Below are 14,295 nucleotides of genomic sequence, written 5' to 3'. Positions count from 1 at the left end.
GTCTTCCTTAACAGGAGCCAGGTGAAGTCACTGCAGGTGTTCCAGGTGTCTTAAACCCATATCAGACATATCTGGGGGACCACCAGTGTGGCTACATTATTATTATATCTCACCTGGGCTACACTGGAATCTGAAATAACATGAAATGTGTGAATTACCTGAAGACCAATTAAAATGAATGCCTTTAACTTACAATCAAATATGATCCGGGACAGAACAGAGGAGAAGTGTTTTTTAGGGCCCTGTGCCTGAAGAAAGGAATCACAGCGAATGATGGAGATCCAGTCCAACAGCTGTAACACAGGCAACACACACTTAAAATCTCAAAGCAAAGCCTGATCATCACTCTGATAATACTGATAATTTAGCTTCTTTCTTTTATTCTATTTTATTTTGAAAAAAGAATAAAAGAAAAACCTAAATGTTAATGTTAAGAAAACATGCCCCCGAAAAAGTGATAACTATCAGCCATTAGAACAGGATATATGGACAATGTACAATGTAACTCACACTCTGAACTGAAACCTACACAGCTATACATGCAAACACTGTAGTGTATACAGATGAGTAAAAAACTATGACACTGCTGAATTATTTTAAGCCCCTTTTCCATCATGCACATTTTGTCTCTAACAAATACACTGTACATACTCTGTTTTCTTCTGGAAAATCAGATGCTTGGGGAGATATGAACGATTTACATGAGGCATACTGGGAAATGGCATGTTGCAAGGCCAAGATACAGTCAGTAAATCCAAAAGTGAAAACTTAAAACAGTTCATGAGAACTTAGTTTATGTCAGTCAAACTCAATCACATATTCCCTTATGGTCCTGGTGGTTGTGTAAATGCTTGAAGAAAAAAGGTACAAAAATGAATTGTTTATAGGAATATTTATAATATTTATAATTGTGTCCCTTCTCACCCAGTGTTACTCTCATTGTGATATGACTTATAGTTTTTAAATAAATTCCCTCCAAGCACAAAGAGTGCTGGCCAAAACTCCAAGATTGCCATGTTAAACTTAGAGCTCTTAAGTTCTTGTCCAAAACAGAGATGATGGGAGTTTTTAAAACTGTGACAGCTCATATACTGTAAACAGCAGTTACATATGTAATACATCAGTGTCTTCACCGAAGCCTTGTTATGCTCATGGTGAATAAAAAAATGTGTTGACAGGAGTTGTACTTTTCAAGCTATGAGGACATTTTTAATGTGGAAGTGTTGGCTTATGTGCTGTTGTCTGCTGGAGACACTGAGTGTAAGTGATACTGTAGTGTCAAATGTTGTGCAATGTGTATAATGTATTCTTCAATATGTGCAAATCGATTTGAGTTCTGCCTATCTTGCACCTGATTTTCTGTTTGCCCTCTGCATCTCACACAACAACCCCTACTCTATCCCACACACACACACACACACGCACGCACGCACACATACACACACTCCTCTACCACACACACACACACTCCTCTACCACACACACACACACACACACACACACTCCTTTACCACACACACACACACACACTCCTCGACCACACACACGCACACATAGACACACTCCTCTACCACACACACACGCACGCACACATACACACACTCCTCTACCATACACACACACACACTCCTCTACCACACGCGCACACACTCACACACTCCTCTACCACACGCGCACACATACACACACTCCTCTACCACACGCGCACACACACACACACTCCTCTACCACACGCGCACACATACACACACTCCGCTACCACACACACACACACACACACACACACAGCATCTTTTGTTTTGAAGGCTATACTGTATCTGTTGTTTTCATATTGCTCTTGTGTTCTGCCTGTTGCTACAATATTACAAAGCTGCAATCACTTGTGCCTTGTATGCAGGTGTTTGGTATCACAGAAGTTTTAGTGTTTGGTATCTTAGAAGTTTAAAAAAAAAAAAGAAAACCAAAGAACCCCAGTTTTCATTAAAAACAAGATGTAACTGAAGGGGACAAATTGTGATACATGTGGGACAAACAGAGACCCTATTAGAGGTCACTGTTTGTCCCACATGTATCACAAACAGTGACCTCTAATACATGTGGGACAAACAGAGACCCTATTAGAGGTCAAGGCCTGTTAAATCCCAGGAAAAAGATAGATTTGACGTAAGTTTTGACACCAGTAAAAAATGCACCAACCAAACAAAGGGAAAAAGAAAAGGACATGGCCAATCACACCCAGAGGTGTCCCCGAGTTTGGGTACAACCCATCTTATAAAATGTGATGTACTTTTGGTGATTTTTCAGATTTCCTGCAGGACTTCTCATGACTCTGTGCTTGTAGAATTAAGCTTTCTGGACTCAGCCTCTCTGATCTCCTGTATTTGATTGACTCTGTGCATTTTCTCTGAAGAAGACTTGAACACTTAGAAATTTAAAGAAGACAAAAAGTTAAGAGAGTTAAAGATTAAGGTGTGGGGACTCAGCCAGACCTGGACTCAGCTTCAACTGGCCCTTGACTGGGTCTACTGCCTGGCCTGAAAAATCCACATCAATACATCAATTAAGATCTCTCTAATGAACATTACTTTGACTTAATTTATTATTATTGTCTATTATAAATAGACAGAAAAAAAACAAATAAATAAACACAGCAAGGCATTTTCATTTTTTCCTCATTTTAATAACAAAGACTGTATTTGAGTTCCATAAAGAACAAAGACCCATCGGTGAGAGACACAAGTTAACATTTCTCTTTGAAAAAAATCGGTGCTTGGAAAGTGGTGGGGGTTCTTCAAAATGCATTCAGATCAAGCTGGAGAGGCGTGAAACAACAGGGTACATACATTCAAGACTCTAGAGGTTCTACGGGGAGGGGGGGGGGGGGGACACACATACAGACTTGGTACCCATGCTTTATTTGAAACAGTCTGTCTTCACTTACAGGCCATGGACAAAATGGTACAGAGCAAAGATTCAGGTGGGTTTCTATCATCTTTATTTTTCCATATTCACTGCGTGTGCAGTGAAAGGCTTCATACGGATAAGGGAAACCGAAACCCAGATATGTCTAGAAAAAAAGAACAGTACATCCGAGAGACAGGCCCAGAGTCCACTGGGTGGCTGTGAATGCATTTACACACCTTTTTATACAGAGAAAGAATGTATTCACACCTGTACAGAGGAGCAGGCCTACGTCCGTTTTCACAAGAAGAAGGCACCTCCTTTTCCATCATTAACTGTATACTATTGGCCTTAATGCACACCTGGCAAGTATACGTGTGTATATTTATATATGTATATATATATATATATATATATATACACACTCATACATACAGTACAAACACCGTTAGGAGGACAGCAGACAATGTGAGGGGAGGCAGAGGGACTGAGTGGATGCTCGGCAGTGCAGATTGTGACAAATCAGGTCTCACAAAATTTTGAGAAATGAGCAGAAAACTTGAAGACATCACACTTATTTCAGAACATTTTGCAAGATCCACTGAACAAACACGTGTGTCGTGATTTCAACAATGAACAGTCCTGGTAAAAAGAGTTCTCTGGTAAAGTTACAGAGCTGCCACAAGTTTTATTTTATTCTTTGGCACACCCCTGTTGTGCCAAATTAGGTTTCCTTATCAAACCCTTGGCAGACGTGAATAAAACGTATCAAAGTCATCTATGTACATATAAAGATTTGTGCTCGTTGACTGACAGGCAGGGCGTCATCTGATGGCGTCATCGACGACCCCTGAACTCAAACCGTGATTTCACACACACACACACACTCAACTCCCCTCCAAAAAACAAACCAAAAGAAAAGGAGAAAAAACATTGCATGAACCACATACAAATATATACAAGTTTGCACACATCAAGTTCTGTTAAAAAAAAATTAGCTACAGATACTGACAAAACATAAAAAGCTGTAGTATTTTTAGTAAAATGAAACATGTGGTACAGGTAACTTGTCAAGTAATGTGACCATTCAGTTTCACAATTCACTCCATCAGGGTTTCAAGTGGACAGCCTGACCGGCTGCTGAGCACAGCCCTGGAGACAGGGAGAGGGCCTGCTACCACTGCAACGCTGCCAGGTTTCTCCTGAACATCTCAACCTATAGACTTCGTGGCAATGTGAGCAGAGTGAGCCGCCTTCACCCATCCTCGCTGCGGGAAACGCGATCAACGAGTCACCATGGGTCTGTCACATTCCGATAAAACTGAGTAACAAGGGAAGGAACCCCATTGTCGACTGCAACTGTTTTTAAAAATGATGTTTATTTGACGTCTGAAAACGTCTCATCCTGTCCGTGGTGGAGGAAAGGGAGGCGTAGAACAGCTACATTCAAACTGTAGCCCATTTTTTCGACTTGGCAGACACAACGACTGTATGTGAAACAAAAGGGACATTCCACCAATTTATTATAACACTTCCATGAAGCTAGAAAACTGCGAGAGACAATTTCAATAAACAATAAACTGATCCCAGTGGGTAAAATTAGAGGAATGCCCCTTTAACTCTGTGTATTTAAAGTGAACCAGAGCTAAGCGGCTCTGTCAAGTATCTAGTCAATCTTTGAGAGTCACTGCCCCAAAATGCTGAGCTGCAGTCAGTATGTTTTAGCTCGGTTTCCCCGACCTGTCTGTTTCCCTTGCCGCTCTGCCTTATGGGAAATGTACACGGTGGACTTGCTGATCCTGAACACAGAGCAGGAGTGATTCGATTGGAAAACCCTCGGCCCTCGCCTTCACATTTCTACCTTCTGAACTTGTACAGATACGCGTCTCCTCCTCCTCCTCTCAATCCACCGTAAAGTGCTTGAGCTAACGACACAAGAAAAAAAAAAAAAAAAAACAAAACAAAGAAGTTACAAATCTACAGGTTCCTTTGCTCTCGCGGCTGTCGAGCTTTCTGTAACAGGAGTTTGTGTTTTCTGTACAATGTCCGTGGGTCGGGTGTGTTACAGTGAGCGGCCGTGAGCCTTTTGCTAAGTTCTTGCATTTCCTTCCACTCCAGTACTTCAGGTTTTCAAGACAGACAGGAGACTCAGAAACATCCATGCTCTTCTGAACCAATAAATAAGAATAACAACAACTTAAACAGTAAATTACCACTGATATCACATAGTAAGCAGGATTTTAAAAGATGAACTTCTTCACGTGGAGCTTGAGTCTCTTGAGGCTCACAACATATTCTCATAGTCCTGTCCATCCTCTTTTTCTTCCAGGAAAAAAAAATATCCTAAATGATGGACATTAGTTTTTCTATATATATATTTATATATATGTTGATCAGATAGTTGTTGTTTTTTTTTTTTTACCATCATAGCATACAAAAAAGAAATGCACGTGAAAGTGCATGAATTATGTCGACATCCGGTTTCAGCCTTGTTGTTTCTGGATCCACGGTCGTCTTTGGTTGTAAATTTTGTGCATCGAGTCTCTCGTTCAGTTCAGTCTGCGATGCAGCCCATAAAAAAATAACTGATGATAAATACAGATGAAACCTATCGAATGAAAAGTGCTTTAACTGCTACAGGAGGGGGACAGCGGCTCTTTGACGGTGGCAGTCCGTAAGTCTGAGGACGTGGTCCCTGTGTGTGAGTATGTGTGTGTGTGCATTCATGTGAGGTCTGCTACTCATAGAGGGTGACCGTACAGTAGCAGAGGGCTGAGATCCTGCGGTCCACGCTGGCCTTGTCTGCGGGGGAAAATGCATAAAACGAGATTTATTTAATTGAGGTCGTTAAAGCGAACGAAAGCAAAATACAGTTATTATACAAACTCTCCTAACTGCACTGAGTTACTGTAACATGCTCGTCTGGTGTGTGTGTGTGTGTGTGTGACGAGGTGTGCGTTCATGAGCTTTGATCATAAGCAGTGGTGCTGCCACAGGACCTAAAGCATCATAAAGTATTACTACTTGTACACTGTGGTTTTTACTCAGAGAAAATGCTAGATAAGAGAAAACGGGTGCCTGCAATGCAAGTTCCCTTAAATCTGCTCACGGTTCCTGTGTGAGGCCTCGATGTGCGAGATGTGAGTCTAGTTCTTACTCACATTTGACCACATTCTCAATGTCGGTGGGGTCCTGTAGGATCTTGGACAGGCCATCCAGCAGCATGGCAGCTTTGCTGTAGCGGTAGGCTATGTCTTCTGTCTGCTTGAACATCTCATCCAGAGCTGCTGACTGAACCTGACACACACGATATCACGTTAGGTTAATTAGCACAGCTGAAATTTACTGAATGTGACGTTTGAAAATAAATAAATAAATAAATAAAACTGGTGGAAATGGTAAGAATCAATACCAGTGTGAAAAAAAAAATCCTTTTGTCTCTTTAAACCTGGAAGTATTTTGTGTGTGTGTGTGTGTGTGTGTGTGTGTGTGTGTCTGAGACCCACCATCTCCACAGCATGATTGTAGATGAGCTTCTCTGCAGTGACGCTATTGATCTCATCCACAAAACGCTGCTTATCAGAGAAGAAGTGGTTGAGTTTGTCAGTCAGCTGCCGGCAGAGGGCGATGCAGCTTTTGTAGCGCTCATTCAGATTCTTCACCACTGAGAGAAGAAGGGGAGAGGGTTTAGTATTTCCCCACACAAGTATACATGTCCTTAAAGGTTACGCACTATATTTGTCTCCCTTTTAAGTACACAGGCAGGAAATCTTAAGGAAACAGACATAAATACGACCTGGGTGAAGAGCACCTTTCACCCAGTTTCCAGATGAATGAACTGGTCCTCACCCTGTTTGACAGCAGTGGAAGGATTGAGTTTGGCTGATTTAATCTGAGCCTTGGCCAGATGGAGGGAGGAAGCCAGGAGCTGGGCTGCCTTCATGTAGAGCACCAACTGCTCCACCTGCCTGTAGAGGGCAGCACAAGCACAGTGTCGAAGAAGTAAGGAAAATGTCCAGCACTGCAGCAACACCACTGAACAACAGGCCTGTGGAGACTGCGTGATATTATTAATGATGTGAGATTATTAAAGTCAGACTGGAGTCTGCTCAGTCCTTACCCCCACTCTTTGCTGAGCTGGCTGATCTGGTCGACGACCACACTGTCCTGGGGAGGGTAGAGGGAGGCCGCTGACACGCCGAGCTCCGTCCCTCCGGCTCGAACCGCCGCCATCTCCAGGACGCAGTCGGTGAAGGAAAGCATCATCCGCAGGTGCATCAGTGTGTCTGTATGCTCACGCTGCACCAGAAAGAAAATGAGAAGAATTCACAAAACTGTCCAACTGATCATGTCTAAGTGATGGCAGAGATGAAGGCCACATATTTATACTGGACCCCTTCTCTCACCTCCATGAGGGTCTCCTCGGGCAGCTCGGGGGCTTCGAAGGTGATGAATCCTTCCAAGCTTGGAGGGGAGGTCCCATAGGGGACATAGCGCAGGCTGCTGGGTGCCCCCTCTGCCCCGGGGACAACCTGTCCACCCCCAAAACCTCCTGGAGGAGAAGAGCCCATGGCCATACCGGGCGGGGATCCGACACAGATCCGACCGCTGGTGGAACACAGGGAACCGGCTGAACTGTTGGAGCCCACTGAGGAAACGGAAGGAAGAGAGAAGAGGCAGATAGAAGTTGTGTTATCACATTTCTAATGCATTCCCACAGCGCTATCTGTCAGTGTTTGCCAACACTGACTCAAGACAGTAAGAGCATAAACAAACCATGATATAAATACCACTGACAACTGCCCTCTTTGAGGTAACCCCTCAGTTTTCCTGCTTCTAGCTGTTAGTAGCTAATTTGCCTGCATGCTGGCTGTGTTCAGGTGAAGGGTCCTCACCGGAGGTGGTGCGTGGTCGGGTGCACAGATGGCTGCACGTAGGAGGAGTGCTGCTGTTGGGTGGTGAACCCACAGTGAAGAGAACTGTACGGGGACTCGCTGATCCACCCGGAGCCAGCCCACTGGGACCTGCAGGGGCTTTGGGAATACAAAGTGTTCCTGTTATGACGTGTTCTGGAGGAGTCATTCCAAATAGTAACTAAATGACTGAACGAAGGCAACCTGTGGTAAACACTGTCCAGAGTATGTGCAGCGGTGTGCTCATACCTGTGTCCATGGGTCGCTCTGTGTTCAGGCTGTCCGTGCTCCCCTGATAGGCCTGTCCACCCAGAGTGATTCTGATTGGCTGCTCAGACAAACGACCTGTACTAACAGACCTGCAGGGAAACCAGAGGTAACGTCAGCACAATGTCAAACAGCAGACACACTGACGTCACGTTAGAGAGGAAGGACGTGGGGTGGGGGGTCAAAGTAACACAGAGGGACTCTGTGTTACTCTCATTTCACTTTCTGAATTACGTCATTCTTTCAATGTCGAAATCTCCAGTTATTTTCCAGAACTCATTTACTTTCTACACATTTCTTTACTTTTTTGTGCAAAGAAAATGTAACGAGTGTTTAATGTTGGACCCTGGAATTTATTTTGCATCAAAATGGATCCAAAGCTAAATTCATTTAAACCCGGTAAGACAATGTCCAATCCAAAGTGTCAAATCAGATTCAATTCAGGTTAAAGACTGCCATAGCACAAGTGTACTACTGATGAGTTGTACAATAAATATGAAAACAATCCTGAATATCAGGTTAGTTGAGGCAGATGCTGAGGAGGGTGCTAAAGAAACACAGTGAAGTAAAAAGAGAATAAGGATGGGTTTCCTTCAGTGAGTTCTACCTGCCAAAGGTCCGACTGGCCTCAGGGGCAGCTGGCCGTCCGGTGTGGTACGGGCTGCAGTGGTGGGCACAGATGTCCCGGACATCTGCTGAAGTCTTGGTGGGCACAGGGCTGTCTGCCAAAGCCATTAAGTTACAGGACGCCTGTGTTTTGGGGATTTTAAACGGCGCTGAAATGATCTGAAGGGGGGGAAAAAACAGGGGAAACTTTAATAACTCATGTTGAACTTGATTTGGTTTTGACCGTCTCAGTAATTCCACCTCACCTTGGTAGGGGAACCAATGATGGTGGGCAGCGGGGACTTCTGCAGCCAGTCAGATGTGCGGGGGGAGGAGCCAAGCAACTTGGTGGGGGAGGAGCCCAGGTTGGCCGGTCGGCCGAGCTGAGGGGAGTGGCTGCAGGACGAGGAGGAAGGCTGGACAGGGTCTGACAGCTGCTTGTGGAGCTTCTGTCTGGTCTGGTAGACCTCAGTCAGGGTGGGGGCGCTCTGGAGCCGAGCCCCCAGGAGCTGAGAGGACGGGACGGGGGAACCTGGAAGGCAGAGAGAGCACTCTCACTCTGAGACTCGAATTCAGTTCAAGTAAGCAGCTCCCATAAACAACCCATACAGTGCTGATTCTACAGTTTGTAACAAATATGTCAAACAAGAACTTATTCAAGTAGCTGCCTGAGAATTAATTAATAGGTTGATCATGGAGAGTGCACCTCTGTATGTCTTTCTCTGTGGTCAGAGGAGACGTGACTACATGTCTCATTTGTCTCTCAGCTGTATCCAGTCTTTAGCTCTAAATTTCTTGCTCAGCCCAGGAGCGAAGCAAAGGTCACATGAGCGATGGTCACACTTTCACGAGCTTTTGATTCACCTCACACTTTCTACAAAAGAAAAATAGCCCCCGAAACTGTCCAGAGACTGCGTCGGCCATAAAATCTGATTGGCTGTGTGACTTTCCAAACGGGGGGAGGACAAAGCTCTGCTGTCTGTCTGGCTGAGGCGTCATTTCAGACAGTGCCACTGTGGCTTCCCTCTTTAAAAAAAAAAACAAAAAAGGTCACACCATGACAGCAAACGTCTTCACACAAACAATGTAGAAGTTGTAAGACGTCTGCAGTGTTAATGTCACAGCGGCGTCAGACGCTATTAAAAGAACCTTGACTCATGGTGACTCATGCACTTTGTCAATAACTGAGTCAAAACATTGACTCCTTACCTCACTTCATGCTAATATTGTTTCATTTAATTGAACTTCAATGCTAATGCGAATTAGCATTTTCATACAGGTTTTTTATTGGGGAATGGTGTGTGTGTGTGTGTGTGTGAGAGAGGCAGCTCAAGTTGTGCCTGTGAACTGACCTCCTGAGGAGCTCCGGCTGCGAGGCTCGTGGCTCTGCAGGTGACAGCAGCAGTGACCCAGCTGCTCGGGGATGGTGCCCACTGCAAAACACAAGTTACTTTAATTGCGAGCTTCGGGACATGTCCGACTCATGTCTGGAAAGTGTTATTAAAAGACTGATGTGTTCGGAGACATGTCTGGACATGTTCTTACCCAGCGGTGACGGGGAATAGGGCCGGGAACTGCCCGTAGAGAGGCGTCGGCCCACTGTCTGAGGGACATCTGCAGAGCTGGGGGACCCTGAGCCCACTTTGGGAAAGCCCATAGGGCTAGTGTTGGAGCGCCTCACTGTGCCAGACCTGGAAAACATAAACACATATTATTAAAAACAAAAATATAAAGCGCAAGTAAAAGTTTGAGATTCTCCATTTTCAGAGCCTGGAGAAAAAATGCTCTGTCTTATTCAACACTACTTTAAAGAGTTAAGTAAAAAAAAAAAAAAAAACAATTAAATAAAAAGTCTTATCTTTAGCGAGACCTCAGTTATTCAGCAAGATTAGCCCAAGTGTCTTGTTTCTGCTCTCTGTGGTTCGTTTCAGACAGTTTTGCCAGTTAATAAATACTTCTTTGCATGCTGACACAATCCATTACGGCTGCAAACACCGTACAGACCTTCAACACACATCTGAGTCACAAAGAAACGAACAGTGTGTGGGAGCATTTGCTGTGCAAATTGCTCATTTGCCCCTCTCAGATCGACTGCATAAAAATATTTGCAGGGAGTTGCAAAGGAGCGGTACTTTGTAGGGGTCTCGTGTAATTACTGAGGTACACTACTACTACTACTATCAACTGAGGTCTGAGGAAAAGTGAAATAAAAGGCCCTGGTTATAGCTGCAGAGGACATGGATTTCATTAAAGGTACTCTGTGTTTTCCACACACAAAAAGCTGTGCTTACATTCAGTGTTTTTCACCAAAACACAGTTTATCCTCAAGGTCTAACAAACTTGATGAATGAATTTCCTCCCTCATTAAAAACCCATAGACACCTTTGAGTTGTCCCTTAAAAATACAAATGTTCCATTGACATTAAATATACAGTGAAACCCCTCCTCCGTGGAGTCTGTCACTGTGTAGATTTGTGCATTAGCTTGACAGAAGTTGTGCATCTGAAACAATTCACAGTTCAAATCTGATTTTCTTGATCACAAATTATAAAGAAACATCTCCCATCACTTATACGTGGCAGGCAAACTGTGCTGGGTTGATTCAATTTAGTAACTGGATGTTGCAGGCGCACAAAGACCAAATCTTCTTCACAATCTCTGTAAACTCCAAGTGTTAGGTAATATCAAGAGAGCCAGTGCCCATCATCCAGGATCTAACTCCCATGGCTGCGAGAGAGAGAGAGACAGAGGTCAACTGAACAAGTTGCTACTCCAAACACGTTAAACTAATCCTAATCTTCAGAGCTACAATAACAACAGGGGGAATTTAATTGCAAATTACAAAGCAAGCAAACCAGCAGAGGCAACACAGGCCCATACAGAAGTCAGCACAATAAAACGTCTGAATAACAAACACATTACCCACACAGTACGGCTGATTAAAGTCGGCATTACTTCTTGTGTTCTCCTTTTCAGACAACAGAACATAAATAAGGAAGAACAGATCTAATCTTCCTGTAAAACAAGTTGCCACCCTTCTGTCTTCGTCTACCCTGCCGCCTGCTTTGTCTTCACATAAAACCGCGGACAAACCCTCCCAGCAACATGGTCGGGAGGGCACAAACTCAAGCTGATGAAATTTTAGTCAAACTTTATGGCTGATGAAATAGCACCCTGGGTTTTCGAAAATTCTCTCCCGATCGCTGAGTTAAACATTAGTCACAAGCTGACACTGACAAACAGGTGCTCACTACTGATCACTATGAGGTGAATCACACAGAGTTAAGACAGGACTTCTTTCACTCTTTACCTGGGGGAGCTGTAGAGCGTGGTCGTCGGGCTGCTGGAGAGGTTTTGCTTGATGCGCTGGTAGTTGCGGACCTGGGTGGGAACGGGGATGGGGGTGGTCTCGGCCCGTGGGGAAACCATGGGGGTCTGTCCCGTGGTGGGCTGCGGCTGCCTGGAGGGGGACAAACGAGGAGAGGAGTGAAATTAGCCGGTCCACTTGAGGCTGCTGATGCTGCGTCCATATCTGCAGGACATCTTCAGGGCTGCCATAATGATTTAAATATCCAAAGCAAACGATTCTACATGTAAACTTCTTCTAACTCGTTTCTGCAGCCCTGCGTTCTTTGTTTACTTCGGTGTGGAGGCAGGTTAAGGAACTAAGCTAAGCCTGGCATAACACGAGAGGAGTCAGTGGGTGAAAAAAAAAAAAAAAAAAAAGGGTGGGAGGGCTGGACTTCCATGTAAACACAAAGGCAGGACCAATCAGCTTCAAGCTCAGCCTGCTGGGGGGGCAGGGCCAGAAGCAGGTTTCAGCCAATGGCACGTGCAGGGCTGGTTGTCTGCAGCGCAGACACAGGACGGGAAGTGCAAAGAAGCACAGCTCATTTGCATTCTTTTGTTATTCCAGAGGAGACAGAATGTTCTCGAACACAAAGTCATGACCGAGTCACCCACAGAGGGCCTTTCTTTACTTATAGAATGCAAAAAAAAAAAAAAAAGTGGAGGAAGTGGCCGTTAGAGAGAGCCGCACCAGTTGGAAAACCAGTGTTATGTAATGATGTGAAGCCTGGGAGGGTCTACATGGGAAACAGGAGGAGGACACGTGAGGCATACACAAGTCTAGACAAAGAACCAGAGAGCAGTTGCTCGGTGGGACTTCTGCAGTTCTGTGATATAAACCTTCCCCCATATCCACACATTGATCGAGAAGACATCCGATACAGTCAGCCGTGATGAAGGCTATTGTTCTCAAGCAGGCAGCGATTTAGTGATCCCAGCCAGAGCTTTATATGGACAGGAATGCTGGTCTCTCGTTAGAAAAAGAATTTGTAGGTCAGTGAACAGCTGCTTTTCAAAAGAGGAGAGAGACTGGATCAGAAGTGAATGAAGTCAGTTGCCTCTCTACCGACCAAGCAGCCAAGGAGAGGGGGATGGGAACAAACAATTTTAGCATATAATCATTTTTCACTTTTGTTTCGCCTCATCCACGCTCCTCCATTTGCGTGCCGCCTCCCTCTATCCCTTTTTCTAATCTCTGGCTTTTCTTAACAATGATAATCTCCCTGCAGACACCCCAGCTCTTCTCTCTTCATCCCTCTATCTTCACCTTTGACCTCAATCAATTTTGGACACGCATTTTGAGTGCAAGAGGATAAACAAGGTTGTGATTTAGCAGCTCTTCCACAGCGTGGCTCGTGAAGCGCGAGGGACAACTCCTGTAATTAAGAAAAAAAAAATTGGTTCCTCCCCCATGTCAATGGTTAACTCATTTATGTAAGCAGCAGATAGTTGGAGAAAGCCATTAAGAGGATGGCGTGAAGCCAGCAGCATGAGCGGGTAGTTAGAGGAAGATGAGACAGGCAAAACAACCAAAAAGACAAAAAAAAAAAAAAAAGTCCAACAAAAGAGGGAACAGAGAGAAGGGAGAACAGTTTTGCTTGGGGCTGTGTACACACTCAAAACAGGAAAGCAGGGAGATATATAAGAAATGTAAAACGGTGTCTGGCTGCAGATTACGAACAAAGCAAGAGGGGAGGGAAGACAAAGGGTGACAGACAGCGGCTGGAGTTTTGCAAGTATTTAACACTTAAATTTCACCCTTACATTGGGTATGTAAACCTCAACTTTGAAACAAAGCTGTCAAACATTGCACAGATTTCATATTCCGCTGCTGAAAATAGTTCCTAACAAATGCAATATTTTGCCCTGTGTGAGTAAAACTAGAGCGTGCGGCTGTTTTAGGAAATTACTGAGGAACTTTGTCTTTGTGACAAACACTGGAAAGTTGCATCCTGAGCAGGTGCCAATGGGGCTGTGGCTGAGTGTCACAGACAGGGTAGGGAGGTTCAGAATGTTTTTAGTCTTTTCATAAGACTTGTTGGCAGAGTAGAAGAAAAATGTCCCAAACAAAGGAAAGAGAAAGGTGTAAACAAAGGAGCGAGACAGGCAGAATTTCTAAGAGTCAGACAGCAAATTATATGTGTTTAACTATTTTTACAATTTTACCTGAAGCTGCATTTAAAACTAGTAGTATAGCTAGTGAAAGTACAGAAGCTATAAATGGGGACAACACGGAACATGAGGTCCCATGGTGTAGTCA

At 44.3% G+C, this 14,295-nt stretch overlaps 1 protein-coding gene across 1 annotated transcript in view; it reads right to left on the bottom strand.

Annotated features, from left to right (window-relative positions):
* Positions 1–2,978: 2,978 nt before the first annotated feature.
* The window catches only part of ulk2 (unc-51 like autophagy activating kinase 2), a 34,262-nt gene continuing 22,945 nt past the window's right edge, over positions 2,979–14,295 (bottom strand). The window contains exons 15-27 of the mRNA XM_041045841.1: positions 11,998–12,147; positions 10,233–10,378; positions 10,040–10,120; positions 8,954–9,219; positions 8,689–8,867; positions 8,064–8,173; positions 7,797–7,934; positions 7,308–7,549; positions 7,022–7,200; positions 6,751–6,869; positions 6,408–6,565; positions 6,063–6,198; positions 2,979–5,703 (exon numbers count right to left, since the gene is read on the bottom strand). Of these exons, the coding sequence (XP_040901775.1) occupies positions 5,639–5,703; positions 6,063–6,198; positions 6,408–6,565; positions 6,751–6,869; positions 7,022–7,200; positions 7,308–7,549; positions 7,797–7,934; positions 8,064–8,173; positions 8,689–8,867; positions 8,954–9,219; positions 10,040–10,120; positions 10,233–10,378; positions 11,998–12,147 (1,969 nt within the window). The 3' untranslated portion in view covers positions 2,979–5,638. The remainder of the gene's footprint in view (positions 5,704–6,062; positions 6,199–6,407; positions 6,566–6,750; positions 6,870–7,021; positions 7,201–7,307; positions 7,550–7,796; positions 7,935–8,063; positions 8,174–8,688; positions 8,868–8,953; positions 9,220–10,039; positions 10,121–10,232; positions 10,379–11,997; positions 12,148–14,295) is intronic.

The sequence above is a fragment of the Toxotes jaculatrix genome, chromosome 9 (assembly GCF_017976425.1).
Source record: "Toxotes jaculatrix isolate fToxJac2 chromosome 9, fToxJac2.pri, whole genome shotgun sequence".
Taxonomy (NCBI): Eukaryota; Metazoa; Chordata; class Actinopteri; family Toxotidae; genus Toxotes; species Toxotes jaculatrix.
The sequence above is the reverse complement of the archived record's forward strand: the minus strand, read 5'-3'. Positions and strand labels throughout refer to the sequence as shown.